Here is a 26,242-nt window from a genome sequence, read left to right as displayed (position 1 = left end):
CACGAGCACACAGAATGGCCAGAATGTGGAAGGAGATGCAACGAGTGTATCAATATGACTGAAAGAACTTTTTTTTAAAAAAAAAAGAAAAGTTATGGAAATCGCACGGTAGCCTACTAGTAAATAAAACTGAGCTGTAGGCCGCTATAAATTCAGTTCGAACGAAAACAAGAGGTACAGGGTCTGGCAGACGGGGTGCCGCTTTAACGCAGTAACGAGGAACCACCAAGAGATGACGTTAGTAACCAGACAAGGTGGTTCAACATATGTTAGTGTTCCTTCAAAAGAAAACTGTGCGCAACCGGACCGGGGCTCCTCTTTCTCCTCCACCTCCACTGATATTCAACTCATTCCCCTTCCTTCAGCCGCAGTTTTGCCACCGTTGCCGTCTCACTTCTTCACAGACACCAAAATACCTAATTATCAGCCTTCGTAGTTGTTCTGCCACGTCACAAGGCAAACCCACGTACTTGTCCACGTGTGCGGCTTTCTTCCACCATCCTTTACAACACCACAGTTGCTATTATTCGTTCTTCCGCACCTTATTTCATCATTTTCCTTTCCCTCACCTTTTCCACCTCGAAGTCAGGCTCATACCGCCTCATTCAGCGGCGCCGATTCCATCAAAGTATGTGCTTTACTTGTGTGAGGGCGTCAAATCGAGGGACAGCGGAGGCCGAACCAATGTACGAAACTGTAGGTTGAACCGCTTGTACGTACTTCGCTAATGTGTCACGAAACACTGCTGGAGTGACGGCATCCACTCGCTCGAACACCTCCCGCAGAGGCACGCGTCGGCCAAGGTGAATCATCTGCCGACCCAAGTCCTCCGCGCTATTTGTTGTGCTGTCTCGCATCATCATAACCGATGACTTATACTCACTTTTTGCCTCCTCGAGGAGTGCAGCGTCAACAGCTTTGGTAGACAGCTCATTAAACAACTTTAGCATGTGATCCAGCAACACAGTCTGGCTCTCATCTCGCTGAACACCGCCGTTGGCGTCAGCGACTGCCGTGCGCATAGTAACTAACTGATACCCAAGGAGACTAGTCTCTTTGTATGGAGTATAGAAAGGTCGCAGCTGGACCAGGTTTGACAACTTTTCCCACGGGAGCCGCGGGTTCAGTCGCTGATGAGCAAATTGGTCATGTTGTCCTTCACGCACTTGCCCAATAACGTTATGAACTAACTGTAGTGCGTAGCTGTCGTCGTGTATGGCCCCGCATATAGGATACGCGAAAGCGGTATTTGCCGTGGCCATTTGTTCGTTCCACATCACGGTGTAACCACCCCGGTATTGTGACTGCAGCAGTGGGGAGTTGTTCGCTGCAGGGAGGTTTCCAAAGAACTTCTCGGCAAGCCTATGTGCTTCTTCTGGATGGATGCCACCGGAACTAATGAAAGACATGCGCGGGCCGGTGTAGTGCACCCGAACAAACTCCTGTATCATGTCACGGTTTATGCGGGAGGAAATGTTTTCCACAGGGCCTAGAATAGTGAGCGGAAGCCCGCAGTGTGCCGGGTCATAAGCTGCCTGATGGAGGTTATCCATGAGCACTTCATCCACCAGCTCCTCCACCTCCCGCATCTCGGCTAGGATTGTCGGCCTCTCCAACTCGACATCGCTTGGGTCGTATCTGCCGTTTTGCAGTAAATCCGAGACAACATCAATCATTTTCTCCACATCATATTTGAACGCCTTCACGTAATATGCTGTTCGGTCACGCGAAGTGTATGCATTGAAGTGGGCCCCCCTATGCTCGAAGAGATCTTCCACGGCACGCTTGGAGTACTTTGCAGTGCCTTTGAAGTTCATGTGTTCAAGAAAGTGCGCAACGCCGTTGTTGTTAATATCCTCGAAGCGACTGCCTGCGTCAATCCACACCCCAACGGTGGCAAACTGACAATTTGGCAAATATTCGGTGGCCACACGACATCCGTTGGGAAGTGAAGAGTAAACAACCGGTGTGCAACGGTCAATCGCAGCAGCACATTGAGGAGCGCTCAGCGTGCAGTTCAGCACGGGAAGACATCTGCAAAAGGATGGACGAAGCATTTGTTGTTGTTAGGCCCTCGCACACACACAAAAAAAAAATTGCCGCTACGGACACGTACTAGTTTTGCCTCTTTCCGAATCTAATGACACGCCTGTGTTACCTCCGGAGTTAAACAAAAACAGAGGAATACAGGTGTAAACTGCGGCTCAAAAGAAAAGACAGTAATAAAGAGCTGCGATGAGGAGATGTTTCCTAATCTTTTCTTTGGCCACCTCCTGTTTGTGCCTGCTTCTTCCCACCTATTTCCGGTAATCTGCAAACATACACACACACAAAAAAAAAGCGAAAAGAGAGAGGGTTTCAACAATGACAGTTTAGCAGTAATGAAATCAAAAGACGCAAAAAAGAAACATTGTAACTGGCGTTGGGCAGCGTGGGTGGAATATAGGGTGTTTTTAAAGTATGTGAAACAGTAAGACACAGTAGAAGTTATGGGTCCATGGGAGCTGGTTAATTGAATGAAAAGAAAAAAACGCACAACATAACCAGCTTCTATGGCAAACTGCTGCTTAAAAAACACTTAAGCATGACCCAAACTCAGGGAGGATACTTGAGAATTAAAGTGCAAGCGGGGAGAAGCAACGGAGCCAACACGCATAATACAAATGTAGGAACCAAGCAAATGCTAGAGCCCGAGATTCCCACATAGTAAAAACCTTTGTTACTCCATTTTTTTTTTTTCCTCCCCTCACCTAACGATCGCAAGGGACATATGCCGTCCTGTCATGTACCATGCTAGCAAGCTCTACCAATAATATCAGCATGAAGTCCGACACTTCCCTTCTTTCGTAAGTACGTCACTGAGGCTGGCACACGAAAGGTCCCTGAAAAGTGAACAGAGTGAGTGAGTGTGTGTGTGTAGGGGGCTCACTCACCGAGCTTTAGGTCCTTCAGACGTTGATATTGCTTCTGCAACTCTGTCACGTTAACGTCGCCCCCAACTTCTTCAAACCACCGTGATACGTCCTTCACAACGGACCGCCAGTCATTCGAGTTATCATCGCTTTGCTGCGCAGACCAGGCATCAAGGGACTTGTAATGAAGGAGCAGGGACTCGACGTCATTAAGCAGACCACTACGCCGCAACCGCTCGTCGTCAAGGCGCTGAAGTGCACGAAGGCGGTTCCGCGCTGCAAGGGCCTCCTCTTTGTTCATGTTCACACCGCCTTGCGAAGTTGAGGAAGGTGCTGGAGTGTTGTTCAACGGAAAGCGAAGTGCAAAATGCCTCACTTTTGCATTGTTATTCTTCCCACCAGTTCCTGCATCCCTCTCATTGACTTCCAGGATTTCGTCACCGGTTGGGGTCTCATTCTCTTTTGCTTCATCTGCTCTGGAGTTTTGCATTTTCGCGCTATTAGAGTTTGCTGCAGACGGAGAACCCCCACTTCTCTTTTCCCTCCCGGGGCTAATGGTACTCGTCGTGTCAGTTTCGTTTTGAGACGGATTGTTGTTCTCGTCCTTTTGTGCCGTAGTTTCGTTATCCCCAGTCTTTTTCACCGAAGGTAGCACAGTCACCTGCTCCGCGTATCTAGCGTGGACGTACGAACCGGCCACATAGGGCAGCCCGCTTCTACTGAGCACCACCTCCACCACCACCTCTACCTGGCGGAGGACCACAGAAGTTTTGGTAACTTTGTTCGCTCTTTCGGTACTCATTTCCTTTTCCTTCTCGCGCGCAGCATTCATGCTCCCACTCACACCACTCACTAGCACAGAACGCGAGTAGCGTCCGTTACCGTCATGAAGCGTTAGTGTGAAGTCGGCTGTGCGGTTTGGAAATATTAGCGACCGGGCTGCCGGAACGGTGGTGTTCCGCTTGGCGAACAGAAGGTTACGATGAGGCTTGGTTTCATTTGATTCCTTAATCGGGGGTGAAGCAGTGAAGTAGATATCATTTGTCAAGGACTCCATAACGCGAATTCGGCTGAGGGTGTCGTGGATCATCAGTGCCGCTCCTGAGACAACTGCCTCATCACTGTTAAGAGTTCTATCCGCCGGTTTACCGTAACCTTCACTCAACCGTTCCTGCAGTTTTGGCATACGTGTGGCACCACCAATTAGTTCAAGGCGCACCAACTCATTGAGTGACCGCACCGTACCATTCGTCTGCGTAATGGCGTGGTCACGAAGCCGTACTGCCTCGTTAAACAATTCACCACAGGCTTCTTCGAACTGCGCACGAGAAATATTTGCGATGAAGTCGCCCCCGTCTTCACGAACGCCGGGCACAACAAAAGGAACATTTTGATTTACCGACAACCGCTCCCTCGCCGCGTTGACGGCGCGTAGCAGGCTAACCACTGCGCGCCGAGTGGTGGCTGTAACCGGTTTTCTGTCTAGTACTGGCGTGACCGGTGTTGGCTTCGCGGCGGGGAACAAATTTCTCTCCACATAACGTGCAAGACAGCGGTCGAACGACCTGCCTCCTAGCGTATGGTTTGTAGCGGAAGCCACCAGAGTAACTGTCCCAAAGTCGTCACGTGCGGTAGCAGGGGTAAAACGAAACACGGCCACCTCGGTTTTGGAACTACCCATGTCGTATATCATTGCATATTTTCTCTCAGTTGTGTTGGAGGGATGACCACGAAATAAAGTCTCTGTATTGAGGTGTGCAAGCTGCGTTGCCGCTGCTGCAGAACCATGCACGAGGCGGATAGTTCGCAAACCCACCACGGCAGCAGCGTCAACCATGGCTTGACGGTACGCCAAACTGGAGGAGGTCGGCACAACCAACACAAGGTGTCGCACCGGCGCACCATCCAGCGAACGTTCCGCAGACCGTTTCATGTGTCCCAAAATCATTCCAATCAACTCCTCCACAGTGAACTCTATTGGTGCGGTGGTTGTACCTTCGCTGCTACCACCCGGAGTGATACGAACCACCGCAGACTTGCGGCGAATTTGCGGCACAACCACATACGTAAACCTATCGGTATCACTAAAAGAGATGACACCTTCACGTTCCGACCTTTGATTACCTGTTTGTTCGTGATGTTTCTGTCCCGCAGAGATTTCCTTCGAAACGATCAGTCCTGCGAGTAGCGAAGGGCCGCAAATGGACTGCTGGGGGAAGCGTGGTTCCAAAGAACGAGCCTCCTCTGCAAATAAGCGCTCGACGCTGCGCAACGTGTCGTTTCCGGCGTTGGGCACAATACGAAAGGCGATACATTGTGGGCTCTTACGGTTTGTCTGATCATTGAGTACTATGCTGGCCCGCGGGGCGGTGCTGCCTCCAATCACACGTGTGGCACCCTTCGCCCAGTCAGCTCCAATGTCTACGGCCAAAACTTCTGATCCTCCACTCACGGTGCAGCAACAACCAACCAGACACAACACCAACAGTAGTGCCCACTGTGCCAAACAGAGCATGGACATGACGGCAACGTGTGCGTTAGGGCGCTCAAACGCCTGCAGCTGCCCTCTCTGCGCGATAGATTCTTTTCCACAGAAAGGAAATGCTTAACCGGTCTTTTAATGAAAGCGAACCCAACTTGTCCCTTGGTTACTGGAAAACAACCACCCTCGTGTGGGCGTGACAGCGCAGGAGAAGAGTGATAAGAAGTGAAAAAAAGGGGGTAGAATAACATAAATAAAGAAATGTATGAAAGAAGGGTTACCTTACATCTTTGTCTACACTCTCATTTCTCCACGTAAGTTGAAGAAGAACTATACTTTTTGGATGTAGTTTTGCCCCATAGATATGGTTATCACGACTTCGTGAAAGGGTTGGAGATACGAAGAAAGAATTTTCAAAAAAAAAAAGACAGAGGGAGGAAAACAAGCAGAGAAACTTCGTCGTTAACCATTGAGAGAGTCAAAAGGAACTAAACTGGGGTACCTCTACTATTACGTTATATATGCATATAACATATATGCATATATATATATATATATATATATATATATATATGATGCTAACAACAATATTCTTTTCAGTTTTTCCTGCTATTTTCGTTTTGAACATTCCACCCTAACGGGAAGTGAAAAGTAACTTAAAAGAACAAAAAGCACGGAGTTGGCCGACCAAGGCAGTCCTCGCTAGGCTTGGAAGTCGCGCCTGATAATGATGAGCGCTGCGGTGGGTATTGTACTTTTTTTTTAAAAAAAAGGAGGTTCGGCACCACTTTATGAGATAAGATATGAGTGACGGGGAAGAAGGGAGAAAGTAAAAGGAGAAACAGAAATCGGGTCAAAGGGTTTAACAGAGCTAAAAAGAGGAAAGAAAAACATGTAAATATTAAAGCATATGTACATGCATATATACATAAAATATGCACAATATTACTCTCATCTGCTAATATGACCCGTGTTGATGAACGTACAAGCACTCGTAATTCAATATGAATATGCGAAGGCCTTGATGTTTGAGTAAAAACTGGCACTTGCATGTTGGAAGGCGTTAACGGGCGTAAACCATATGGTGTGGGAGCATTAAATGTAAGCACAGCTAAAAGGTTTTTGGCACATACACACACAAAAATGCACACAAATACAAAATCACACACACACACAAATATTAATAAATAAATATATCAAGACATGTGATGAATATGTGTACTGGAGGATTCTCCTTCAGGTGGTAAGTTTCAGATGTTTCTTAAGCTCTTATCCAATCCAACCCGAATATGTGGTTGCGCTCTCTCATCTTATTTTAAGCACCTCACATTTTCCTTTTCCCCCATTTTCATTTGTATTTCCTCCTTTCACTTTTTTTGTTTCGTTTTGCTGCCTTAACTCGTTCTATTCCCCAACTCACCATTCCTTCAATGAATCGATTTTTTAAACATGTCTGTTTCACAACATCCTCAAATGGAAAAGGTAAATGAGGAAAATTGAGAGCAGAGATAGGAATATCAAGCATAAATGATGGAACGTGAGATGGAGCGCTGCCGCACGCACATAATATTCCTTTAATTATATCAACCACAAAAAAAACATCGGAAGAAAATTAATAGTAGTGAGAAGTAACAAAAATGAAGAAAAAATGGGGGAAAAGAAGAGGAGAGAACGAAAATCAAAGGGAGGAACTGCGTGGTGGTAGCCTTTACTGAGAAAGGAGGCAATAAACAAAGCAGGTAATACAGGCACGGGTACAAAACAAAAGGCTCAAGGGAAAGATAAAACACAAGACAAATGTCGTGACGGCAGAAACAGAGGGGAAGTAATGGTACGGAACGAGGCCGCACCGAAAAGCAGATACAAAAAGAAATCGGTCAGAAATAGACGTGTAAAAACAAAGAAAATCCGAAAGGAAGGGGAGGAACAGCCCCCTCTCCTATTTTCTCCCTTTGCCCGATCCGTTGCGGTGGTCATGCATAAGCGGCACGAGAAAAAAAACATGTAAGCGCAAAAGGGGGGAGAACTAAAACAAGAGAGAGACAAAATAGCTCATAATGAGACGGGATGAAAGGGGGAAAACAAAAGGTACAACTTCACACATATGTATGTTATATATATATATATATATAGACGCGGTAAGCTCTGCGCGCACCTGCCAACGGCAAGAAATACACGCCGCCCCACTGATACACTGAACAAGTGGGCACAAACGTAGACGCACAAATATTACAAGGGTCAATGTGTTACCGATCTCTTCGTTCACTTAATTTTGATTACTAGTATCATTAGGACGTGTTCGACAGTGCTTCTTCCCAAAGAAAATGTTTAACAGTTGCTGTAGACCATTGCGGTACTTCTTTACGATGCGAAGCCTATCCTCACGTTCCCTATCCACTAAATCCAGCTGCAAATACCTCTGAAGGTCAAGCTCCAATGAGTCGTCCAATAATTTTTTGGCTTCCGTGCAGTCTGCAGCGGTCGTATCATCTTTTTGGGGTTTGGACGATCCCAACGGCTCCCTGATCGGCTCTGTTGTGTCCCCTTTTGGGGCTTCGGAGGGATTGTGAGGTCGACCTGATTCCACCGTGTTTTCGGAACAGTTGGATATGCAAATGGAGATGCTGTTCTCTGCGTGAGCGCCACTGCTTGCTAAAGAAGCGCACGAGTTGGGTAGTATTCCATGAGACACACCCGCTGTATTGCCTACGGGCCCGGCTGTTAGTGGGTTGCAGCCGTGAGACGATGGAGGAGAAGTACACGCCATGAGGCCGTTTAAGGGGTCATCTTTACTTTCGCTTTTCGGAGCATTTGCAGCTTCCGGCAGCACGCATATCGCGGCCGCTGAGTTTGGTAACGGAGCACACCCTTGACGCTCACTCGAACCCTCCGGCCGCCCCGGTAAGTGGTGGCGGTCAACACAAGCTTCCCTTTTACCGCCACCTTTTGCTCTTCGCAAACCATCCGATTGCGGGCATCCACGAAGCATGACAGCCCTCCTCCTACACAAAGCTTCCTTAAAATCTCGATCTAATACCTCACTTGTGAGCGTTTGAATTTTGTAGCGTTCGGAAGCCTCTTCTCGCATAACTGTGGTGCGAGCCCCCCACTCCTCTTCCGTTAATATGCTCGTATAAACGTGGAGCATATCTACTGAAATCGCTGGTGGGCGTTGGTCGGTGCCGCTACTTCCACTGTCGGATCGGGTCTCCCTTGTCATACCCGTGCAGAAATCTCTTGAACATTGCAAATTTCCTATGCTCAACCTTTGAAGCCCCCGCACGGCTGGGGACTGGCCTCTCGTGGGGCCAAATGGGACCAGCAGCATTCCAGGGCTCCGGTGAGCAGACGAAGCTCTCGACGACGGGGCGCAGCAGCTGGGTACACACTTTCCCGTTGAGATCCCTCTTTTTACGGGCGAAGTGAATGGCGAGGCGTTTACGGAACTGTCGCATGACATTAGCGCGGGCCGGTTCAAGTGAGGGATCTCCGTCCTGCCTAACAACTGGTTCGCTTGCGCGACACTCACTGCCTTCCTCAAATCTGTCGATGCAGCCTCTCTTGATGATTCGGGACTTCTGAAATTAGCCCCAATTTGGCGAGCGAGCAAGGCGCACCTCCACCACGTGTGGAAGTAATGTCCCATCAATGACCTCCTCTGTGTTGTGAACAGCAAGCTCGCAACCGCATGCATGGGGATCGCAGCAACATGAGAGCTGAAGGACATTCCATTAGTATGTTTGCTCTCCGCATCGGTAAGTGAAAAATCGTCGACGTGTTGCCTGGATAGGCTAAAATCACTGACAGAGTTCTGGGCAAGTTGAGTTGAGCCGCGGAAGGAATTACTTCCCGCGACAATCTTACGTCTCCTTACTGTTAGCGCGGGTGACTTTACAACTTCAGGCGCATCCAGCGACCGATGGAAGGTAGAGGAATCGTCATTAACCAATGTGCTTATGGCACAGGCTTCCACCGGTCGCGGTGCTACGGATGCGTCAGGAGCATTCGGGTTCGATGTGGCATCATTTTGGTTGTGTGATATCGGCGGCGAAGTGGGCTCCGCCTGGTCGTCTACAACTGCATCTGGTTGGAGCGGCATGGAGCCTGGACTCACGCACCGAGAAAATCGAGAGGGGAACAATGAGCCCTGCTGCAGCGAGGGATGAGCAGAGTCTTCAGCTTGACAAGGGACACTAACTGGTGGGATCGTTTGCTCCAGATTCCTTGCGTTTTCCATCGTACAAAAGGAGTTTCTCCAAGAAACAACTGTATCTTCGTTCATGCCACACAATTTGAGGGAAAGATATGTGCATTGAAAACAACAGCAATAATTAGATGAGAGGGGATGTGTTAGACAGCTAGAAGAATAGCATAACTCGATTGGGTAATTCACACACCAGAGGGGAGAGTGAAAACGGTCCTGGTCATTCATTTTTCCACAGATCCTTTTTTTCTGCACGCGCCACGGATGGGGACTGCAGTAATGACATGAGAGAGAGAGAGAAACAGCAGAGAACAAGCATGCTTCGTTTAACACCTCTGCAACAAACCGTCCACCACCCAACTTTCGTTGTCGGGTGTCACGGCCTTTGAAAACAAAGCGACTTCTTCTTTGAAGCTCTTGTTGAGGAAAGAAATTGACATAAACTATCAAACCTTGGCAGCACAACGATTGGACGGCACCTTGGTCCGCACCTTAACTTTTAAAACAGGCGCTGCTTTCGCAGCAGTATCCACAAAGTAGCCCTTGATGCGAGGTGAAACAACGATTAATACATTCTCGGACGCGCTACACTCGTTCCTCCGAGTATAAACCTCAGCAAAAGGTGCTTTCCTCAAACGCTTCTTCACCTGGGTATCCCAGGTTCGCATACGCATTCCACACACGTTCTATGAGCAACATCATGTGAAGATGGATCAGTTCATGTGACAAACGCTGCAGTGCCAACTCCACCAACAGCCGGACTTGCATGTGAGTTTCATCTTTCGCGATTTTTACGCTATGCGCACCTTCATTGGCATGTTCGTTGCTCGCCGACAGCTCTCTAGCATCGCATTCGGACAACACGGTTGTCAGTTCATAAACTATTTGGCGCATCACAGTAGCCTTCTCATTCTTGGTTACTGCCACCTCCTCAACACCACTAAGTCTCTGTAACGCCTCTACTCCCAAAAGATCAAACATTGCCTCGAGGTTTTTTCGGCCCCAGCAACGCTGTTGCAACCTTGTAGTTGGCTCAGGGCCCATGGGTGGTAGCAAGGGTGTGATGTGTCTGCTGATGAAGGCCCGGAAAGTGCGCTCACCAACGTTTGCTGCGTAGCTTCCGTCGGGTGAGAGCACTAAAGATTCCCGCAGCACCCGCCTACCGCCACTAACATCTGTGGATAGTATGTGCAAAATTGCTCTTAATTCGCCCCGTCGTACAACCGCTTCCCTTTCAAAAACATAGCATTGACGTAAATCGCTCCACGACGGACCGTCATGTGATGGGCGCAGGTAAGGATGTGGCCGTTCGGTATTCATAAACCTCACGGGAAACTTCCCTGCCCACAGCTCTTGCATCAGAGCAGATGGATCCCAACGCCGTGGATAAATAGCAGTCAAGCGGAGGCCCGCCATTCGTGTCACATGATCCCACCATGCGCAATGGCGAATGGGCAACTCAACTGGCTCACAGCAGAGTTTGCAGTAGTTCTCTGGAGTAATAAACGCAAGCTTAGATTCGTTGGGAGGATCATAAATGTAAGAGCAGCTACGCAGCGGAAAATGGTAACGTGGCCATGATGGGTTCCCTTCCGGCATCTTCACCTTGCTCATGCCGTGAAAATCCCTCTTCTCCGACTTCACAAGATTTCGCCGTAACCACTCCAGTTGGCGGTCGGCGCACACACAATCGCCAGTTAAAGCACCCTTTTGGAAGTCCAGTTCACATGGTGAGCCAAGCGAAGGTTCCGCTTGCGTGTTGTTGAGTGGAAACCGCCGAATCGGTGTTGGAGCCCCTGCTGTGGTTGAAGCAGGTGCAGAAAACATGCCACTAAAAGAGCGCTGCCGCGTGCTATGATGTCGCGTGGGTACGGTAAAATGCGTCTGAATTGTGGACCTGAGTGACATTTGGAGGGTCCTACCGCATGAACAATATGGCTATGTCAAGTTTTTTCGACTGGGAAGACAGGCACCTGCCACGTATGAAAAAAAAACAGGAATAATATAGGAAGGAATAGCTGTGGGAAGGCGGATACAGATGAAAAGGGCTGAAAAAGACTCGCAATAGATACTCCCAAGTTTACAAATTTCGGACCCCAACCATACAACGAAAAAAACAAAAAGTAGCGGTTTGGTAATGCGGCAAGACACATTACTTCTGGCAAGTGTAAAGTACATTATGACGTATGTTCGCAAACAAATCGGTTGCTTGTGCGATGGGAAACTCCTGCAGCCATCATCGACACCACATCAACGGAGGACGTCATCCACATGCATCGTTGACGTGCCGCGCAGCAGTAATTTCCGCTCAGCTTTACATCGGGTTATCAGTAACAGCGCTTCCCTCCTTCTCAACACATGGGTTACCCATCACACATTAGTTATGGTGCTCTGGAAGAGTATACCCCGCCGCAGGGGCACTGAAACACACACACACACACATATATATATATATATATATATATATACCCCTTTTTTCTAGTTTTCCTCTTCCATCCTGGTGTTCTTTCTTTACACTTTCTTGTTTCCTTAGTAGGGGGAAATTCTCCATTCTTCTCTTTTTGTTGTACAAAATCAAATGATACAGAAAAAAACACCAGATTTGTGTACTCAGTTAATTAAATGCGGGCTCCGTCATCATCGTAGTACGATGATACACCGTGCCCTCCCTTCCCACGTTCCCTGTTCCTTGACTTCTCCTTCTTTTTAGCAAATGCTTGAAGTCTTTGGCGATACGCGGCAAGGTTACGCAGCGAGAGAATCATTGGACTCGGTGCCCGGAATCCGCCTTGTGTCGGTGGATGAGATTTATCATCATTTCCAGCACTGCGTCGAGCCGCTGCCTCTTTGGTCCTCCGCTGTCGGAGCGGTCGTTGGCGTTCCTCGGCATCTGCTCGCGGTGTCATGTGTTGGACTAAACTTGGGAGTTGATATCCGTCGTCCCTCTGTGCTCCATACGAATTGGCATCCGGATCCTCCGCACTCCCAACCAAAGATGGTAATAAAAACCGCTTTAGCTCCTGCAGGTGTTTTTCATCCGACTTGGGAAGTGAATGTCTGGCATCACTTTCATCACCTCTGGCCAACAGTGGGGTACATATGGCGGGGGTACTTTGTTCATAACTTATGTTGCTCACGTGGGGCTTCAACAAATTAAGCAAGTGTATGTAATTTGAAGCCTCCCCATCCAAGCCTCCAGAGGTATACAGGGTATCGGTTAAGGAAAGGCTGCGTATTGTTCCCGATTCCCCACCTCGCTCACGGCTTTGATGTTTCCACAGGTTGCAAAATTCCATATAGCGCAACGTTAAGGGGCTCTCTGACTCATTCAAACCATTGAGTGCCTCGTTTATATCAATAGTGAGGCCGAAGTTTCTGCACACCTGCCGTAAGTCCTCCACTAAGACGCTCCCACTTCCATCTTCGTTGCCACCAAGTGAAACAAAGGCACGAAGCGTGTCCTCGCATTCATCTTGCGCGGCATTGGAACGGTGACGTTGCTTGTTCGATTCCAAAAATTCTTTCTTGTAAAACCGCATGTACCTACAGAGATTAGTAAAACTCACTTTGTTCTCAAATGCGGTCATAACAAGTGTCATTTCATCGTCGGAGGGATATACTCCAAGCTCTGAAAGGAGCACGCGAAGGTCAAATAGTGTGGTTACATACTCACCATTAATATACTCCGTAAACATTTCCCTTATGCGGACTGTTTCGTCTAGTTTCAGATCTGGCACCGTTATAGCCTCATTGGCCGTTTGCTCCCCTGGTCCTTGCTTCTTCAACTGCAGCTCTCCCCTCTTATCGCCACTTTGGTTGGAAGCGGAGGGCAATAGGCAAGTGATTTTACGACTAGACTTGGACATTAGAAACTGTTGCAACAAGTTCCACCACTAAGGTATTTGCTTCAATATGTAAGAAAGGGGAAAACAAAATATGCAAATGAACGACATACACACACATATGCAGGGAAAGCAACAGAAAAAAAAATGTACCACCATTTACCTAAGTATCTTGGAACGTGTGTACACAAATATATGTGGTTCTTTGTTTATTAAAATGTTGTAAAGAATATGGAGAGTGACGCGGCTGTGGCAAAACACAAAATATTCGCTCATCCTTCCCCCAAACTCATCCATTTCCTCCCCTCCACTTTTTTAGATGGTACTTTCCCCGTGAGACAGGGTAATATTAATAACGATATCATCGCCTACAAAAACACCGACAACACGTTACAACAAATGTCCAAGCAAGAAAAATTGTGGTGAAAAGTTTCACAAAGCATAACGTGGCACACGCTCGCGAGTTGAAAGGGCGGAGGGGAAAGAACCACCAAGTATATAAGGCAGTCCACTTATCCCCCAATCTCTCACACACAAGCAATAAAAAAGGGGGTTAATGTCGCCTTTATTTCGCATTCCCCGCGCCCACGTGAATGGGGGCCTTTCCTCCCTCCTCCTCTTTTACATTAAACTCAAACATATCACTCCTCCATCAGAAGTGACATGGCCGCATGTGGGTTCCAGTTCACAGCCTCGAGGAGTGCAATGGCCTGCTGTCTTTCGAGGTGGGTTAGAGAAACGAATGTCTCGATTGCCTGCTCCTTTTCAGCGGAGCTGATGTTAGGGCCGGAAGGTGCCGTACTTCTTTTCGCTGCCGTGCCCTGATTTGCGCCAGCCGTCGGAACATCTGCGGCATTGTTGTCCTCGTTGCCATCGCCACCTCCAAGCACAAATGGTGTCCCCCTATGCGGTTCTTCCGATACTTCTGAGTCACTGAGAAATGGTATAGCGGTACCACCCACACGCAGGCAATCGTCCTTGAGGTCAATGATCATGCGGTGCTTTTTCATCTGGTCTAGTCCAATAATGAGATCAAAAGTTTCACTTTCTAGTACAACTAGAGAGATGGGAATAAACAACCCACCTAGGTTTGCCTGCGTAAGATGAATTCGACCCAGCGAACGCTGCTCACCAACACCGTGAACGGTACCCACTGCCCTCTTGTCAACCAACCAATTGATGCCGCAGCGCTCGGCGGTGGCGGCACTCACGACGGACGTTTGCGCGCCGCAATCAACCAAGGCCTTCACCTTTACCTTATTAATCTCAACCGTGACGTGGAGCATGCTTACACGGGTGAACGCCTCTGGTGCAAACTCAAGCGCATTTGCTAAGTTCTCTTCCACGTTGCGCTTACTAATTTCCTCATATATCCTGCTCTGTATGGCCGGGTCTGTTTCGTCAAACTCCGGCGACACGAGCTGCTGCAACTGATCCTGGTCAGACATCAGTTCGGTTGCGTACAGCTCCAGTATGTGAGATCGTTCTTCACTGGCCTGCACTTCCGGTATCCTGTCTGGTCGCTCTTCCGCTGGCCGTTTCAAGCCTCCTCCCAACACCTGGCGTCTCACCGTGACACAACAGTCAGTTGTTATACCCTGGGCCCCAAACGTTTCATCCAGACGCAATATCGCACCGGTAGGTGCCATAAGCAACTGTTCCTCCACGGGTATACCAATCTCCACCTCTACAAGAACGGAAAGGTCCTCAACCATCGCGGTTGGATCCAATTCCGCTGAGTACACATTGCCACTTTCATCCGTACAGGTAATTTTCATCACTTTATGCTCCAAACGAGCACACTCTTGCCTCCCCCTCTCCACGAAACGTGTTCCCTGTATCCTCCCTCGTTCAAATAGCTAAGCGGTGTCCTTTACTTTTGCTGCAGATGTATGTCATCTCAGGCGCAGTCGTTTGGAAAGGGAGAAGAGGTAGGAACGGAAATATGGATAGGGCGCCCCAACCGAGGGTGGGGAAAGAGCCGGAATCGGCGTGGGGGATCCCGTCATTTGGTGTAAAAGTGGCAACATAGGGGTTACAAACACAAAGAAATTAAACGTGCACAGAGGTGAGAAAGTAAAGCAAGGAGGCACCTGCGACCATAGGATTAAATGTGGCGCGATACGCGTGGAAACAGAGTACAACAAATGCAAATGAAGAAACAGATATAGTAGGGGGGGGGCGTATCGGCGGAAACAGTCAACAGTGCACGCTCTTCTTCGTTCGAAATTAAAAATCAAGCGGAGCAACAAAACAAGCAGTCTTTGAAAAGAAAAAGAAAAGGAACAGAAAAGGGTAACGCAGGCACACTCAAGTAGGGACCATTTCCACAATGAGATCAGCTGCCTCCCGCTTCAACTGTACAAAGCCGCCAAGCAAAATTGAAACATGTGGTGCACCGCAACGCATTAATTCCCTCGCAAGCAACTCTGAAGTGGCCACCTCACATAGGTTCGAAGAATGTGTAAAAAGTACAATATGAGGACATTCTGAGTGTTTCGCAATGACCTCTGGCTGTGTTCCAGCGGCAGGATTTTCTTCACACTGTCTCATCCCTGCGCTCGGTCGCGACCCCGACGACGGTACCGGTGGAACGGCTGCTAAAGCGATGTTACGTGTTTGTGATAAGAGTTCAGAAGCCAATTGCACAGCCAACCGCCCTTGAAGCTCCTGCTGCATCACATCTATTTCCGCACCGTCCTGCTGGCAAGACACAAGTGGAAAGAGCAGAGCTCCAACAACACGCTCCTCCGTTTCGCGCTGCGTTGACCACATCTGCTCCTCTCCTTCCAGCTCAAGGCTTGCTGTACCACCCCTCGTTTCCCGTAGATCCACGAGGAATAATCCGTTGCGGGTCCACTCTTCCCCATACGGCGTTTCATCGAAAGGGACGCGGCGAAATGCCTGAAGAAGTGTCCGCACCCTCATGCGTGGCACGGAGTTGCTGCTACTGTGGGGCTGGCCTGTGGGAGCGCACGGTCCCCCGACTAGCGGCGGTGTGCTTCGCAGCAATAGTGAGGCGTTATACAACACGATCCGCACTTCAATATCCCTCGCACGGCTGAGCGCGCCCACACATACAGAGAAGTCGTGCGACATCAACTGCTCGCGGTGCTGCAACAGAACGGCAAGGCAAAGGACAGCAAGGCAGTGTGGGAAAACGGCAGCATACACGAAGAGGAAATCCCACAAAAGAAACACTTTCGCCATTGGTAAGCCGTGTGCAAAAAGCGCGAGAAACCATCCAACCGCAAATAGTTCGGGACCGCACTCAACTGTGTCGAGGAGGTGAGTGGCAAGTTGCGGATCACAGTAACGCAGAAGCACAGCGAACAACTGGAACTTTCCAGCCATACTCTGTGGCAGATCTGTCTCTCTGGATGCCAAGTCGTGCGGTATGTAGTTGTGCGTCAGTTCCTGCAACTGAGCTAAAACAAGAGGCTCATCGTGGAAAGACGCGGCAAGCAGAACAGCACAGACGCTATCCAACCCCTGCCAGTACGACAGCTCGGGATTCAGCAATAACCACGCCTTGATGATACGCCACATTCGTTCGTGACCATCTGATGATGCCAGTAGTGGGTGATACTGATGACAACGTGGGATGTCGACAGATAACTGACGGTTGCACGGCGTTGGTCGCGCCGTGTCCAGCGCAAAATATCTAGACGCTCGTTCCTCAGGTTCCGGGGACACCAACAGAAGGACGGCCCATATCTCACCACGAAGAGTAGCTGGAATAGGAACCTCTACAGTCCCATGTGCCGCCTGGGTGCGAAGTAAGTACTGTCGCACGAGCGAAGCACGCGTTTCCACGGGAACGCTGGTGCACATCAGACACCTCATATCTTTCACCAGTTTCACCTGCATCTTCAGGTCGAGGTCTAACTGACGAATGACAGACCTAACATTTTCTAACATACTCAATTTCCCCTCATCCGCCTCCTCATTCAACTGACAGGCCGATAAGTGTGTCACACGTGCAGCGTTGTACTCCACTCCCAAAATGGTGTCAAGGGCACGGAAGGGCGCCGTCGACGCTGGTGACAACTCAGTAAGTTGAGCCATGTCCTTCTCCAGCTGCGAAAGAGTGTGCGAGATGGACATAAAGACACCGCAAAACGGAACCACCCTGGTGAGGGCATCACCTGCAACGGTGGAATTGGTGGGTACGAATTGATTCGGCACAAGATCCAAAATGTGCATAAAAAGAGCACCACGCTCCGTTAAGCCACGCAAAAGCTCCTGTTGCACAGCATGACTCAGGACCTCCCCCCGCTGCATACGGCGGGATTCCCTGTCACTGCTTAGGAGAATGGTCTTGGTTTGATCACCAGCCTTTACCTTCTCGAGTTGAAGCTGCAGCACCGATCGTACGACCCGAACGAGACGCTTGAAAAGAACAGTTTGCCTCGCCTCATTACCTTTACCGCTCATACCACCGAGCACCGTGTAGCGTTCAATACACTTCCTCCATTTCTGCACCGTCGATTGTAGATCATCAAATTGCGTATGCCAAAACGCATCCTCTTTTTCACACCACTGCTGAATCGAACCCGTGATGCTAAGTGAGCCTTGAGATGCCTCCCCGCCTTCCCGTAACACAGCGGAACAGAGAGCCGGATTCAGCGGCAGATAAGGGCTTACCAAAGTGTCCAATACCCTCTTCGCTGCACCGTCCCCGTACCGGCTGCTGGTATTCTTCTCGTTGTCGTCACCCCCGATACACCCGTTGCTCCCGTTGCCACACTCTCCCTCCTTATAATCGTCAAGAGAGTGAACAGTTTGAAAAACCTCCCACCGCTCACGGCGCAGCCATAGCAAACCGTTTGTCACCACCTCCCGCAGCACAGTACTGTTACTACACGTTTCACTTAAATAGTCCTTCCATTGCTGGGCCAGGCAGCGCGGAGTCAGTACGCTACCTTCACCTGAATCTACACCAACTTGTTCAACCCCCGACACGAGCAGTGAAAGCTCGTGCAATGCTGCGTAAACGAAGTTTTGCGCGGCTCTAAGCGGTATGTTGTGATATACTACGAGCAACTCAATAATATCATCGAATATAAAACTTGTTCTGAAACCTTGGTAACTCGCGTGGTGGCAGCAACTTTGTTCGAGGGGAAAGTTAGTCAACATAAATTCTATGGTGAGGACGGCTATGTTCCAGACATCATCAGAGAACCGATGAGACACAGAAACTTCCACTGGTTCACTCGAATGGCATCCAGCGCTACGAAACCTTTGTGTGAAGCACTCTGGGGACAAGTATGGCACACGGCACGTTTCGATATCTTCTGACGATAGGTCAAAAAAGGCAGCAGGATATTCCTGTGAGCTACCACCAACGGACCCGCAAGACACCCTCGGAGAAAAGAAATCAGACCCACGAGAGGTCTGTGCACATTTGTCAGATTCCTCTTGGTGGTCATCCTTCGGTTCCCCTAGTGACCCTGCTGACATTGCAATCCTTATTCCGGACTCCGACCCCGGTTTCTTGCCAGCCACACGCACACGCAGGGAACGTAAAATTGACATGAGTGGCCATCGGATGGTGTAGTGGCGCGATGGCATGATTCCCACTCGATGTGGCGTAATTGGGCCAAATGCGTAACAATCGTCGGCATCCGCCGGTACCCCACTGGCCGGCGATCCCTCCATCCGCTTGGAGCGGTATTCACGTTGCCCCTCACGATAGGCTTCACGGTGCGATGGGGGGCTCAAAACTGACGGTGGAACAACTGCGGTGCCACCATCCACGTTAACTGGAAGAACACCCTCCGCATAAACTCCTAGAAGCCGTCCGCGCTGCCGCCACGCTGCGCCCAAAAGCGCCCAGAGGTCAAACCAGAGGCGTTCCACTAAAGCGGGTGGTGGAGCCTGTCGCACCACCACACGGTAGTGTCGGAGTCGATCGGCCAGACTTAGTTGGACATCCTCTTGCACTAACAGCCAGTTGTGCTGATGCCGGAAGATATCGAGAGGTATTAAAAGCCCGTGTGCTAGGTGTTTCATGTCGCGCAAAATCTGACGGTGTCGTAAGGACTCGGAACGGGGAGAGATGTTCGCGTTACCGTTCTGCATCAAATGTTCCGAGAGCTGCTTCTCGACAATATGCGTAACAGAGGCCCCCAGCCCACCTTTACTTTGAAGTTCGCGGTGGGCCTCACCAAGTTGCAACCGCAGATGCAGACCTTCTCCCTCAACCCGGTGTCCATATTCCCGAATGACCAAGAGTGCATCTCGGTAGCCCGTGACACATTGCTCTACTAGCTTTGTCGTCACCCACGCGCTGGATGACTGCTTGTTGAGAGCGTGAACCGTGTGACGTGTGGAAAGTAGAGACACACTAACACCTTCGCTCTCATCTCCCCTCACGTTAACGTGATGCCGTTCGTCACTCCTAACACTTTCACCTTCCATCGTGACGGACGCTGATCTTGTCTTCGTCGAAAGATCGGTGGCACAGCCATGAGATGTAACGGACGCTGTGGCGACCAGCATCGCCTCAAGCGGTGATCTCTACAGCAGAGGAGCCCCGTTGCGAGTTGTAGCAACAGTTTTGTTATTAGCTGAACTATGTACGTCCCTATCCTATTGTTTCTTTCCTTATTCTCTCTTTTATGTATTTTTTCCCCTCTTCCTCCCGGTGGGTGCAGATATCAAGCCTTCTTCAAGTCAGCTTATCACCGGTCTAGCAACTTCACGCAGAGGATGAAGGGTAGTAATCAACAATGACACTGCACAGAAGAATACACTAGTGGAAGCAAAAACAAAAAAAAAGTATACAAGTGCTTTTTCTCCACTGGTCTGGGGAAACCCCGGACTCGGAAGTACCAAGCAACCGATGTGAAAGGCTTTATTACCCTTATGCAAAAAAGATGTGTTTGTGTGACGCGTAGTGAATCACTACCGCACGCAATGATTAGGATGTAGACGTCATCTTGAAAAGCAGTAGGGAAGGAGGCATATGAGCGCTCGCAGGATACCACGAATTGAACAATTTGCAGTATCATTCGCCCTTTGTGGGGGCAGCGGGTGAAAGTGGTGGAATAGCCTCTGACTGCGCGGCTGCTTCTTCCTGCATGAGTTCCTTCCACTTTTGCTCCACTAACCGCTTAGACTCGAAGTAGACATTGGTGATTAGCAACTTGCGAAAAGCAAGGGTTGTGTTCAACACCAAACTATCTACCTCCTTGAGAAAGTCTTTCAGTGCGTCCTTAGCAAGCATAAGCGCCACATCAACCTGCGATACCTCCCCAGACAGCAGAGGTTCACGACCAATCTTCGATAGCACATTGCTCAACCTGCCATCGCTTACATTGTTTAGTAACAGATCATTGGCCGCTGCCTCCACCTGAGGCAACATGGAGTCTGAGATAACGGTCACATTCCCTCGCACCCGCCGCAGAGCTCCGGAGCGTACCGTGTCGATAAATGTCTCCTTCAGTTCCTTCTGCTTACCGGGGTGCTTCAACTCCATGAAACTGGAGCAGCGGAGTTTGATTATAGTCGAGACGTTGTGTTTCTCTACCGCCGGATCCCCGCGACGTACGTGACGAATGACCACACCCTCTGCCAAATTCCCCTCAAGGGGGTAATTACCTAAGCCAAGCAACGCGGGCAGCGGTGTCATGAAATTCTCCACATCAAATGCTAAACACTCATCCAACGTCCCACGAACAAGAGCCCGCGCGTATAACAGGTTGGGCACTTTGGAAGAAAACTCGACGAACTCGTCGTAACCAAGCAGCACGAAGTCCTCTTCCGCGCCACTCACACTGTACTTAATGTCAAATGCAAAGAAATGGAGCTCTGGACTATATTGTGGAAAGGGTTCCCTCTGTATTTGAACACCGGCGATAGGGAACTTCTTCCCGTTTGGTAGCGTGCACCACTTCTCACTCTTTGGAACGAGTGGGTGCTTATACTTGGCACCAAACAGTTCTCCATTGAGCACCAAACGCCCAACACGGCTCAGTCCATATTTTTGTTTCAATAGGTCATTTAGAATACGAATTTGTGCTGTGAACTCGTCGATAAGGATGTGGTAACCAAAGAAATTCTCATTTGGGTCCATGATGCCACTACGCTTTGCAAACCTCACAACCTCGTGGTCTCCCTGGTTAATTAAGTAGATACCAAAGTTTGTCCCATGCACTTTTTCACATGCAACCCACTCCTGTGCCGCAAGTCCGCTCTTATGCAGTGATTGGATGCGGCTTTCACTTGGCAAATCAATCTCGATGTACGGTGAGAAGTCACTTTGATCATTGGGGAGCGGCATGTAAGTACGCACGGGAGTCAAAAAACCACCCGAGCCACTAACAACAACACATGGCATAATCGGCGCCGTTGATTGGCGTATGCATCCCCCCACAAGCCTTTTAAGTAGTGGAGCACCCAACCTTTGGAGTTGCATCTCTTTTTCGTTCCGCTACGTTCCTTCCCTTTTCGTTTTCCACAGCACCACTTGGGTAAAATTACAGTGATGCAGCTAAGCGTCGTGTGTAACTTGAGATAAAGTACACCCTTACACAAAGACAAATCTGGTGGAATGGGAAAGGAATGGAGAAGAAAGAAATATTCGACCTTCCGTCACACTTCTCCTCAATATTTATTTGTGTGTCCGCGTGCTGGCTCGCCTAAGATGAAACCAGAATGATGGTGGAAAGGAAAGTATCTAATGACACAGTGAAATCATACATACACACGCCGTCACTAACACGCGGCGCACACGCAACAACGACTATGAGAAATGCGAACAAAAAGATGACAGTAGTTTATATACGTAACTGTGAATCGTGCGCACAGGGGGACGCTAATCAATTAGAATAAACGAAATAAAGATAACGAGTGACGATACGATAAAGAATAAATCATGCGAAAACAAATGAACTGCCTCATCCCCCACTCCATTTCACCTCCCATACTTTCACAAACCCTTGCAAACATAATGAAACTATAAAGTAACTGTTCCCAGCCCCACCAACGATGCACCGCGATATGTCGCCCTTGTGAAGGACAAACGACGCCGCTGGGTGGGATGGAAACACGTGCCCGAAACTGTGGAGCTTAGCACCCATATCCCTTATAAGATAATCTGATAGGCACTTTTGGAGTGACACCTCAGAGCCTCCCCCGCGGGGGAGTGAACCGCCAGGAGTATTAGTGGCGGTGGTGCCGCCGTAACTGATTGGCCAGAAGGAACTCCGACCATCGTAAGATGTAGCGATCAGAAGACTCCCGTTGGGGCGCTGCATCGTGGTAAGATTAACTACCCAAGAGTGATGGAAGAAGCGCCGTGAGATCAATGTAATATTGTCATGTATAGTATCCATACTTGCATTAAAGTTAGGTCTCTCAGGTGTGAAACCATCTTGTCGAACCAAGCTGGTCGTGCAATTCCTTGACTGCACAAACTGGTAAACGCCAATACTGTCATCTTCGCTCGTGGCGATGAGGAGATCAGGAAGAAGCGCTGTACCGACACAACTTGACATCCACTGCAAAGACAAGAAATCCCCTGCGGTGTCACAGTGAAGAGTTGCCAATCGGCACACTTCCTCATCCATCTCGGGTGCTCGCAGGAGACGCAGGACACCGCCATTAGAAGATACCGCGGCAATGGCACCGTCCTCGTTGAAGGTAAGGGTATCCGCATGTGTAAACACCGTGCATATGGGAGAGCGTTGCTTTTCATATCCCTTCATGTACTGCTGAGAAGTCCATACCCTTGTAAAGTAGTGAGGTGCCCGCATAGCGATCCCGTGGATGGGATTCCCGCTGAATGAGCTCACACGCTTACTTAAGCAGGCTCCTTCAGCCGTCACGTCCACAAGCAGCACCTGACCGTCATCAAAACCGACGGCAAACACAGAAGGTGGTGTTCCCGCAGCTCCAACAGAAGGAGCTGTAAAACGATCTCTGCCCCGTACACGGGATGCAATCGCATTGCTAATTAAACGTGTCAATCGTTTCTCCGCACCGCAGCTTATTTCCACAATGCACGAGACAGTTGCACCTACTAGTTGCTTTGACCCCGTCGAATCTTCCTGGCTTCCTCTGAAGAAAGAGTCTGACCTGGGAAGTCCAGAAGGGTTGAGCCGCTGCACCACTTTTCCCTTGAAAACGCTGAAGAGCATAATATCCCCACTCTGGTTACCCAGCAACAAGTAGGGCTCCACCGCAAGAAAGACGGTCGCCACGCGCATGACTCCCCCACCACCGGAACTCTCCCCACCTACTTGAACGGGTTCAAACAAAAATTCCTTTCCCCCTTCACATGGCGGAGTGCTGTCACCTTCTCCTTTGAGCGCTTGACCGCCAAGGCCTTGCTTTTGCTTCACGGTCCCTCTCTTCGGTTCCTTCTTCTCCGCCCCGTGCAATACTGGTGAAGCACCAGAGGTACACATACCCGGGGAATCATAGGACTCGTATGTATCAACGGACAGCAAAAACACACAATGACTGGTAATTTTTCGCGTCGTTACAGAGGCGATGATGGTCTGCAGTGGTACGAACGCCAATACATTTCCTGCCTGGTGACGTACAGCATACAAAGTGAGGTGGTTAAAACTGCATGCTGTTATTAGTGTTAGTTGTACAGGTGCATTTCCCATGGGCTCCTTTTCTCGTAACGGCGCCCCCTTCCGTCCGCCACCATCCTCTGGAGATGTGTCATCTCCATCCATATCTGCATTATTGCCCTTCGATCTATTGTTCCTTCTGCTTTTCCTGCTGCCATTACTGTTTGTACGTTTCTTTGCACCCCTGGTTGCCCCATCAGGGAAATCGTCAACTGCCTTTTTCTCGTGCTCTTGTGGTGCTGTTTTCACAGTATCCCCCACTGAACCCGGTGGAATATCCAAGAGAAGTTCATTCAGTCGGGGAGAAGTGTCCACACTGTGCACGCCATCGGGAAACCGCCGCAGGTGCCGTTCGATCCCGTAGCATGGAAGTTTTGGAAGCACTACACTTGATGTCGACATCTCAGTCTTGGTGGGTGTTTCCTTCATTGGGAGATCCAAGTGCTCTGCTGCATGTGGATTAAGCAGATGTGATCCACGCTTCCAAACAATACGCAGGATGGCTGCGCGAGGGTCAACTATATTACTCGCCGCAGTCACACCATCAGCATCGGATCCATTAGTTGAATGAGAGCCACCTTCACCCCCCGAAGTGAAGTGCTTAACGGGGTCGCTGGGAGTGCTGGCAACAACGATAGTTTCCGCTGGTGGCAACGTTACACCATGCAGGGAAGGGTTCCGAAGCTCCACGAAAGCACCGTATAGGGCACCACCCGTTTTGCTTCCTGAGCAACATATCGGATACCCATCTGAGGCGTAAGCGCCTTTGACATCATTTACCAGACTAGCCTTTTCAGTAATCTCAATGTCAGTAAGAATCGGAGCTGTTGGTTCAGCCGTTCGAGCGGATGTTTGGTTGGATGTGGATGCCGCGTACGTTATGTCCACTTGACTAAACCGCTGAGGTAAATCCACGAGTCCCCTCCCTGTCACGGTACGGGCTTTCTCAGATTCGGTCATGTTTTATTGGTTCTATGGCTTTAACTTTTCTCTTGTGAAGATCCCCCCTCCCTCTTTTCCTTCCTTCCCTCTCTCTTTCTTTCCCCTGTTGATTGCCGTTTTTTTTTTCTCTCCTCCTTTTTTCTTTCCAATCACTGTCCACCGACACTGTCTCAAAACCTTGATTTACTCAACCTCGGACACACCTGCACGACCCGGCGTTTCCCACTGATTAAATTAATTTATTATTTTTTTCCTTTTGCTCACAGACACTTTGGCCCGCCAATGAGCCGTACCGCACAGCCAACCGGGCCACGTATGTGTTAATATGATGCTGGCGATTGTGGTTATCGCCCTGAGGGTTTACAGCCCTCGCCGCTTTTTATTTCTTCCGTTCTTGTACAATAAATTGTGCCTTTATGGCCTTCACTTCACTTCACTTCTTTTCTTTCTTTTCTTTTCTTTTTTTTGCTTAAGTTTCCTTCTTTCCTTCCCCGTCCCCCAATTTCTCTCCCACGCTACCGTTGCTGCTGAGACCTGGTGGAGGAAGTGGTGGTGGTGGTGTTCCTCCTTGCCGCTGCACCCTAATATAAAATAGAAGAAAAGCGAAGAGATAAAACAAAATAAAATGCAATGAAGACACTTTTTTATTTTAAATTTAAAAAAATACTTTAAAACATTTTATAGAGGTGCAGATACACTTGCTACACACCTAGGATGCGTTTGATGCGAGGTTAGCGATTAAATCAGTGTTTGTTTGTTTTGTTTTAAGTTTCCCTTCCCTTTTTCTTAATAATTGGGAAGAGCAAGGGGGGATTGATATCATCGTTTCATCGCTTTTTGCCTCTGTCACCTTCTATTCAACACCTTTGTTTTCCCGTAACCGATAAATGAACAAAAATAAAAAAAGAAAGAAAAACAAAATATTTGCTGAACGCACATGAATACACACCCACACAAACACACAAAAGCGATCACAAACTTGGCTTGCAAGCCCTTCAAATGAACAGACCAAACGAGGAGTGAAAAATAATAAGCCATCGAACATTCAACATGTTTCCCCCTTTCTTTTCTTTTTTTTTAAAAAAAAAGAAAAAACGAAAACAATACACAAACCGAAGGGAAGGAAAGAAAGAAGTGTACCCTCACACTTTCATTTCCCGTGGACAGTATAGATAAGTTTATTACACCTCCACTGCGCATACACATAAATATAAATAAATATGAACATATACCTGTCTGTTTCTTCTAGACAATTGTCACCTGAAATTAGC

General features: G+C 48.9%; 16 protein-coding genes across 16 annotated transcripts, besides 10 other annotated features; 4 read left to right on the top strand and 12 right to left on the bottom strand.

The window, feature by feature from the left end:
* Window positions 1-623: 623 nt before the first annotated feature.
* Tb09.160.3110 (mitochondrial processing peptide subunit beta) lies at window positions 624-2,057 on the bottom strand (the record flags this gene model as incomplete). The annotated part of the gene is made up of 1 exon (XM_798663.1): window positions 624-2,057. The coding sequence occupies one exon, from the start codon at window positions 2,055-2,057 to the stop codon at window positions 624-626; it is 1,434 nt and encodes a 477-aa protein (XP_803756.1).
* A 186-nt stretch (window positions 2,058-2,243) lies between these two features.
* Window positions 2,244-2,474, top strand: Tb09.160.3100 (hypothetical protein, unlikely; the record flags this gene model as incomplete). The annotated part of the gene is made up of 1 exon (XM_798661.1): window positions 2,244-2,474. The coding sequence occupies one exon, from the start codon at window positions 2,244-2,246 to the stop codon at window positions 2,472-2,474; it is 231 nt and encodes a 76-aa protein (XP_803754.1).
* A 451-nt stretch (window positions 2,475-2,925) lies between these two features.
* Tb09.160.3090 (heat shock protein, putative) lies at window positions 2,926-5,427 on the bottom strand (the record flags this gene model as incomplete). Its single annotated transcript, XM_798660.1, has 1 exon — window positions 2,926-5,427. The coding sequence occupies one exon, from the start codon at window positions 5,425-5,427 to the stop codon at window positions 2,926-2,928; it is 2,502 nt and encodes an 833-aa protein (XP_803753.1).
* Window positions 5,428-5,910: 483 nt separating this feature from the next.
* Window positions 5,911-5,968: a microsatellite.
* Window positions 5,969-6,050: 82 nt separating this feature from the next.
* On the bottom strand, window positions 6,051-6,446 carry Tb09.160.3080 (hypothetical protein, unlikely; the record flags this gene model as incomplete). The annotated part of the gene is made up of 1 exon (XM_798659.1): window positions 6,051-6,446. One exon carries the CDS (start codon window positions 6,444-6,446, stop codon window positions 6,051-6,053), a length of 396 nt encoding a protein of 131 aa, XP_803752.1.
* Window positions 6,447-6,520: 74 nt separating this feature from the next.
* Window positions 6,521-6,570: a microsatellite.
* Window positions 6,571-6,591: a sequence feature (AT_rich).
* A 151-nt stretch (window positions 6,592-6,742) lies between these two features.
* On the bottom strand, window positions 6,743-6,919 carry Tb09.160.3070 (hypothetical protein, unlikely; the record flags this gene model as incomplete). Its single annotated transcript, XM_798658.1, has 1 exon — window positions 6,743-6,919. One exon carries the CDS (start codon window positions 6,917-6,919, stop codon window positions 6,743-6,745), a length of 177 nt encoding a protein of 58 aa, XP_803751.1.
* A 577-nt stretch (window positions 6,920-7,496) lies between these two features.
* Window positions 7,497-7,526: a microsatellite.
* A 134-nt stretch (window positions 7,527-7,660) lies between these two features.
* Tb09.160.3060 (hypothetical protein) lies at window positions 7,661-9,826 on the bottom strand (the record flags this gene model as incomplete). The annotated part of the gene is made up of 1 exon (XM_798657.1): window positions 7,661-9,826. The coding sequence occupies one exon, from the start codon at window positions 9,824-9,826 to the stop codon at window positions 7,661-7,663; it is 2,166 nt and encodes a 721-aa protein (XP_803750.1).
* A 384-nt stretch (window positions 9,827-10,210) lies between these two features.
* On the bottom strand, window positions 10,211-11,506 carry Tb09.160.3050 (hypothetical protein, conserved; the record flags this gene model as incomplete). The annotated part of the gene is made up of 1 exon (XM_798656.1): window positions 10,211-11,506. The coding sequence occupies one exon, from the start codon at window positions 11,504-11,506 to the stop codon at window positions 10,211-10,213; it is 1,296 nt and encodes a 431-aa protein (XP_803749.1).
* A 229-nt stretch (window positions 11,507-11,735) lies between these two features.
* Tb09.v1.0180 (hypothetical protein, unlikely) lies at window positions 11,736-12,080 on the top strand (the record flags this gene model as incomplete). Its single annotated transcript, XM_798655.1, has 1 exon — window positions 11,736-12,080. One exon carries the CDS (start codon window positions 11,736-11,738, stop codon window positions 12,078-12,080), a length of 345 nt encoding a protein of 114 aa, XP_803748.1.
* Window positions 12,040-12,066: a microsatellite.
* A 136-nt stretch (window positions 12,081-12,216) lies between the features above and the next one.
* Window positions 12,217-13,464, bottom strand: Tb09.160.3020 (hypothetical protein, conserved; the record flags this gene model as incomplete). Its single annotated transcript, XM_798653.1, has 1 exon — window positions 12,217-13,464. The coding sequence occupies one exon, from the start codon at window positions 13,462-13,464 to the stop codon at window positions 12,217-12,219; it is 1,248 nt and encodes a 415-aa protein (XP_803746.1).
* Window positions 13,465-13,534: 70 nt separating this feature from the next.
* Tb09.160.3010 (hypothetical protein, unlikely) lies at window positions 13,535-13,666 on the top strand (the record flags this gene model as incomplete). Its single annotated transcript, XM_024642643.1, has 1 exon — window positions 13,535-13,666. One exon carries the CDS (start codon window positions 13,535-13,537, stop codon window positions 13,664-13,666), a length of 132 nt encoding a protein of 43 aa, XP_024498430.1.
* A 5-nt stretch (window positions 13,667-13,671) lies between these two features.
* Tb09.160.3000 (hypothetical protein, unlikely) lies at window positions 13,672-13,866 on the top strand (the record flags this gene model as incomplete). The annotated part of the gene is made up of 1 exon (XM_798651.1): window positions 13,672-13,866. The coding sequence occupies one exon, from the start codon at window positions 13,672-13,674 to the stop codon at window positions 13,864-13,866; it is 195 nt and encodes a 64-aa protein (XP_803744.1).
* Window positions 13,867-14,081: 215 nt separating this feature from the next.
* Tb09.160.2990 (DNA-damage inducible protein DDI1-like protein) lies at window positions 14,082-15,218 on the bottom strand (the record flags this gene model as incomplete). The annotated part of the gene is made up of 1 exon (XM_798650.1): window positions 14,082-15,218. One exon carries the CDS (start codon window positions 15,216-15,218, stop codon window positions 14,082-14,084), a length of 1,137 nt encoding a protein of 378 aa, XP_803743.1.
* Window positions 15,219-15,335: 117 nt separating this feature from the next.
* On the bottom strand, window positions 15,336-15,470 carry Tb09.v1.0170 (hypothetical protein, unlikely; the record flags this gene model as incomplete). Its single annotated transcript, XM_798649.1, has 1 exon — window positions 15,336-15,470. The coding sequence occupies one exon, from the start codon at window positions 15,468-15,470 to the stop codon at window positions 15,336-15,338; it is 135 nt and encodes a 44-aa protein (XP_803742.1).
* Window positions 15,471-15,750: 280 nt separating this feature from the next.
* Tb09.160.2980 (GTPase activating protein, putative) lies at window positions 15,751-19,944 on the bottom strand (the record flags this gene model as incomplete). Its single annotated transcript, XM_798648.1, has 1 exon — window positions 15,751-19,944. One exon carries the CDS (start codon window positions 19,942-19,944, stop codon window positions 15,751-15,753), a length of 4,194 nt encoding a protein of 1,397 aa, XP_803741.1.
* Window positions 19,945-20,452: 508 nt separating this feature from the next.
* Window positions 20,453-21,862, bottom strand: Tb09.160.2970 (mitochondrial RNA editing ligase 1; the record flags this gene model as incomplete). The annotated part of the gene is made up of 1 exon (XM_798647.1): window positions 20,453-21,862. The coding sequence occupies one exon, from the start codon at window positions 21,860-21,862 to the stop codon at window positions 20,453-20,455; it is 1,410 nt and encodes a 469-aa protein (XP_803740.1).
* Window positions 21,863-22,343: 481 nt separating this feature from the next.
* Window positions 22,344-24,989, bottom strand: Tb09.160.2960 (hypothetical protein, conserved; the record flags this gene model as incomplete). Its single annotated transcript, XM_798646.1, has 1 exon — window positions 22,344-24,989. The coding sequence occupies one exon, from the start codon at window positions 24,987-24,989 to the stop codon at window positions 22,344-22,346; it is 2,646 nt and encodes an 881-aa protein (XP_803739.1).
* A 41-nt stretch (window positions 24,990-25,030) lies between these two features.
* Window positions 25,031-25,118: a sequence feature (GA-rich).
* Window positions 25,119-25,199: 81 nt separating this feature from the next.
* Window positions 25,200-25,223: a sequence feature (AT_rich).
* A 185-nt stretch (window positions 25,224-25,408) lies between these two features.
* Window positions 25,409-25,442: a microsatellite.
* Window positions 25,443-25,553: 111 nt separating this feature from the next.
* Window positions 25,554-25,606: a sequence feature (T-rich).
* A 5-nt stretch (window positions 25,607-25,611) lies between these two features.
* Window positions 25,612-25,654: a sequence feature (AT_rich).
* Between the last annotated feature and the right edge of the window lie 588 nt (window positions 25,655-26,242).

Source organism: Trypanosoma brucei, chromosome 9 (assembly GCF_000002445.2).
Source record: "Trypanosoma brucei brucei TREU927 chromosome 9, whole genome shotgun sequence".
In the NCBI taxonomy this organism is placed as follows: Eukaryota; Euglenozoa; class Kinetoplastea; order Trypanosomatida; family Trypanosomatidae; genus Trypanosoma; species Trypanosoma brucei.
This window is presented reverse-complemented; position numbering and strand designations above follow the sequence as displayed.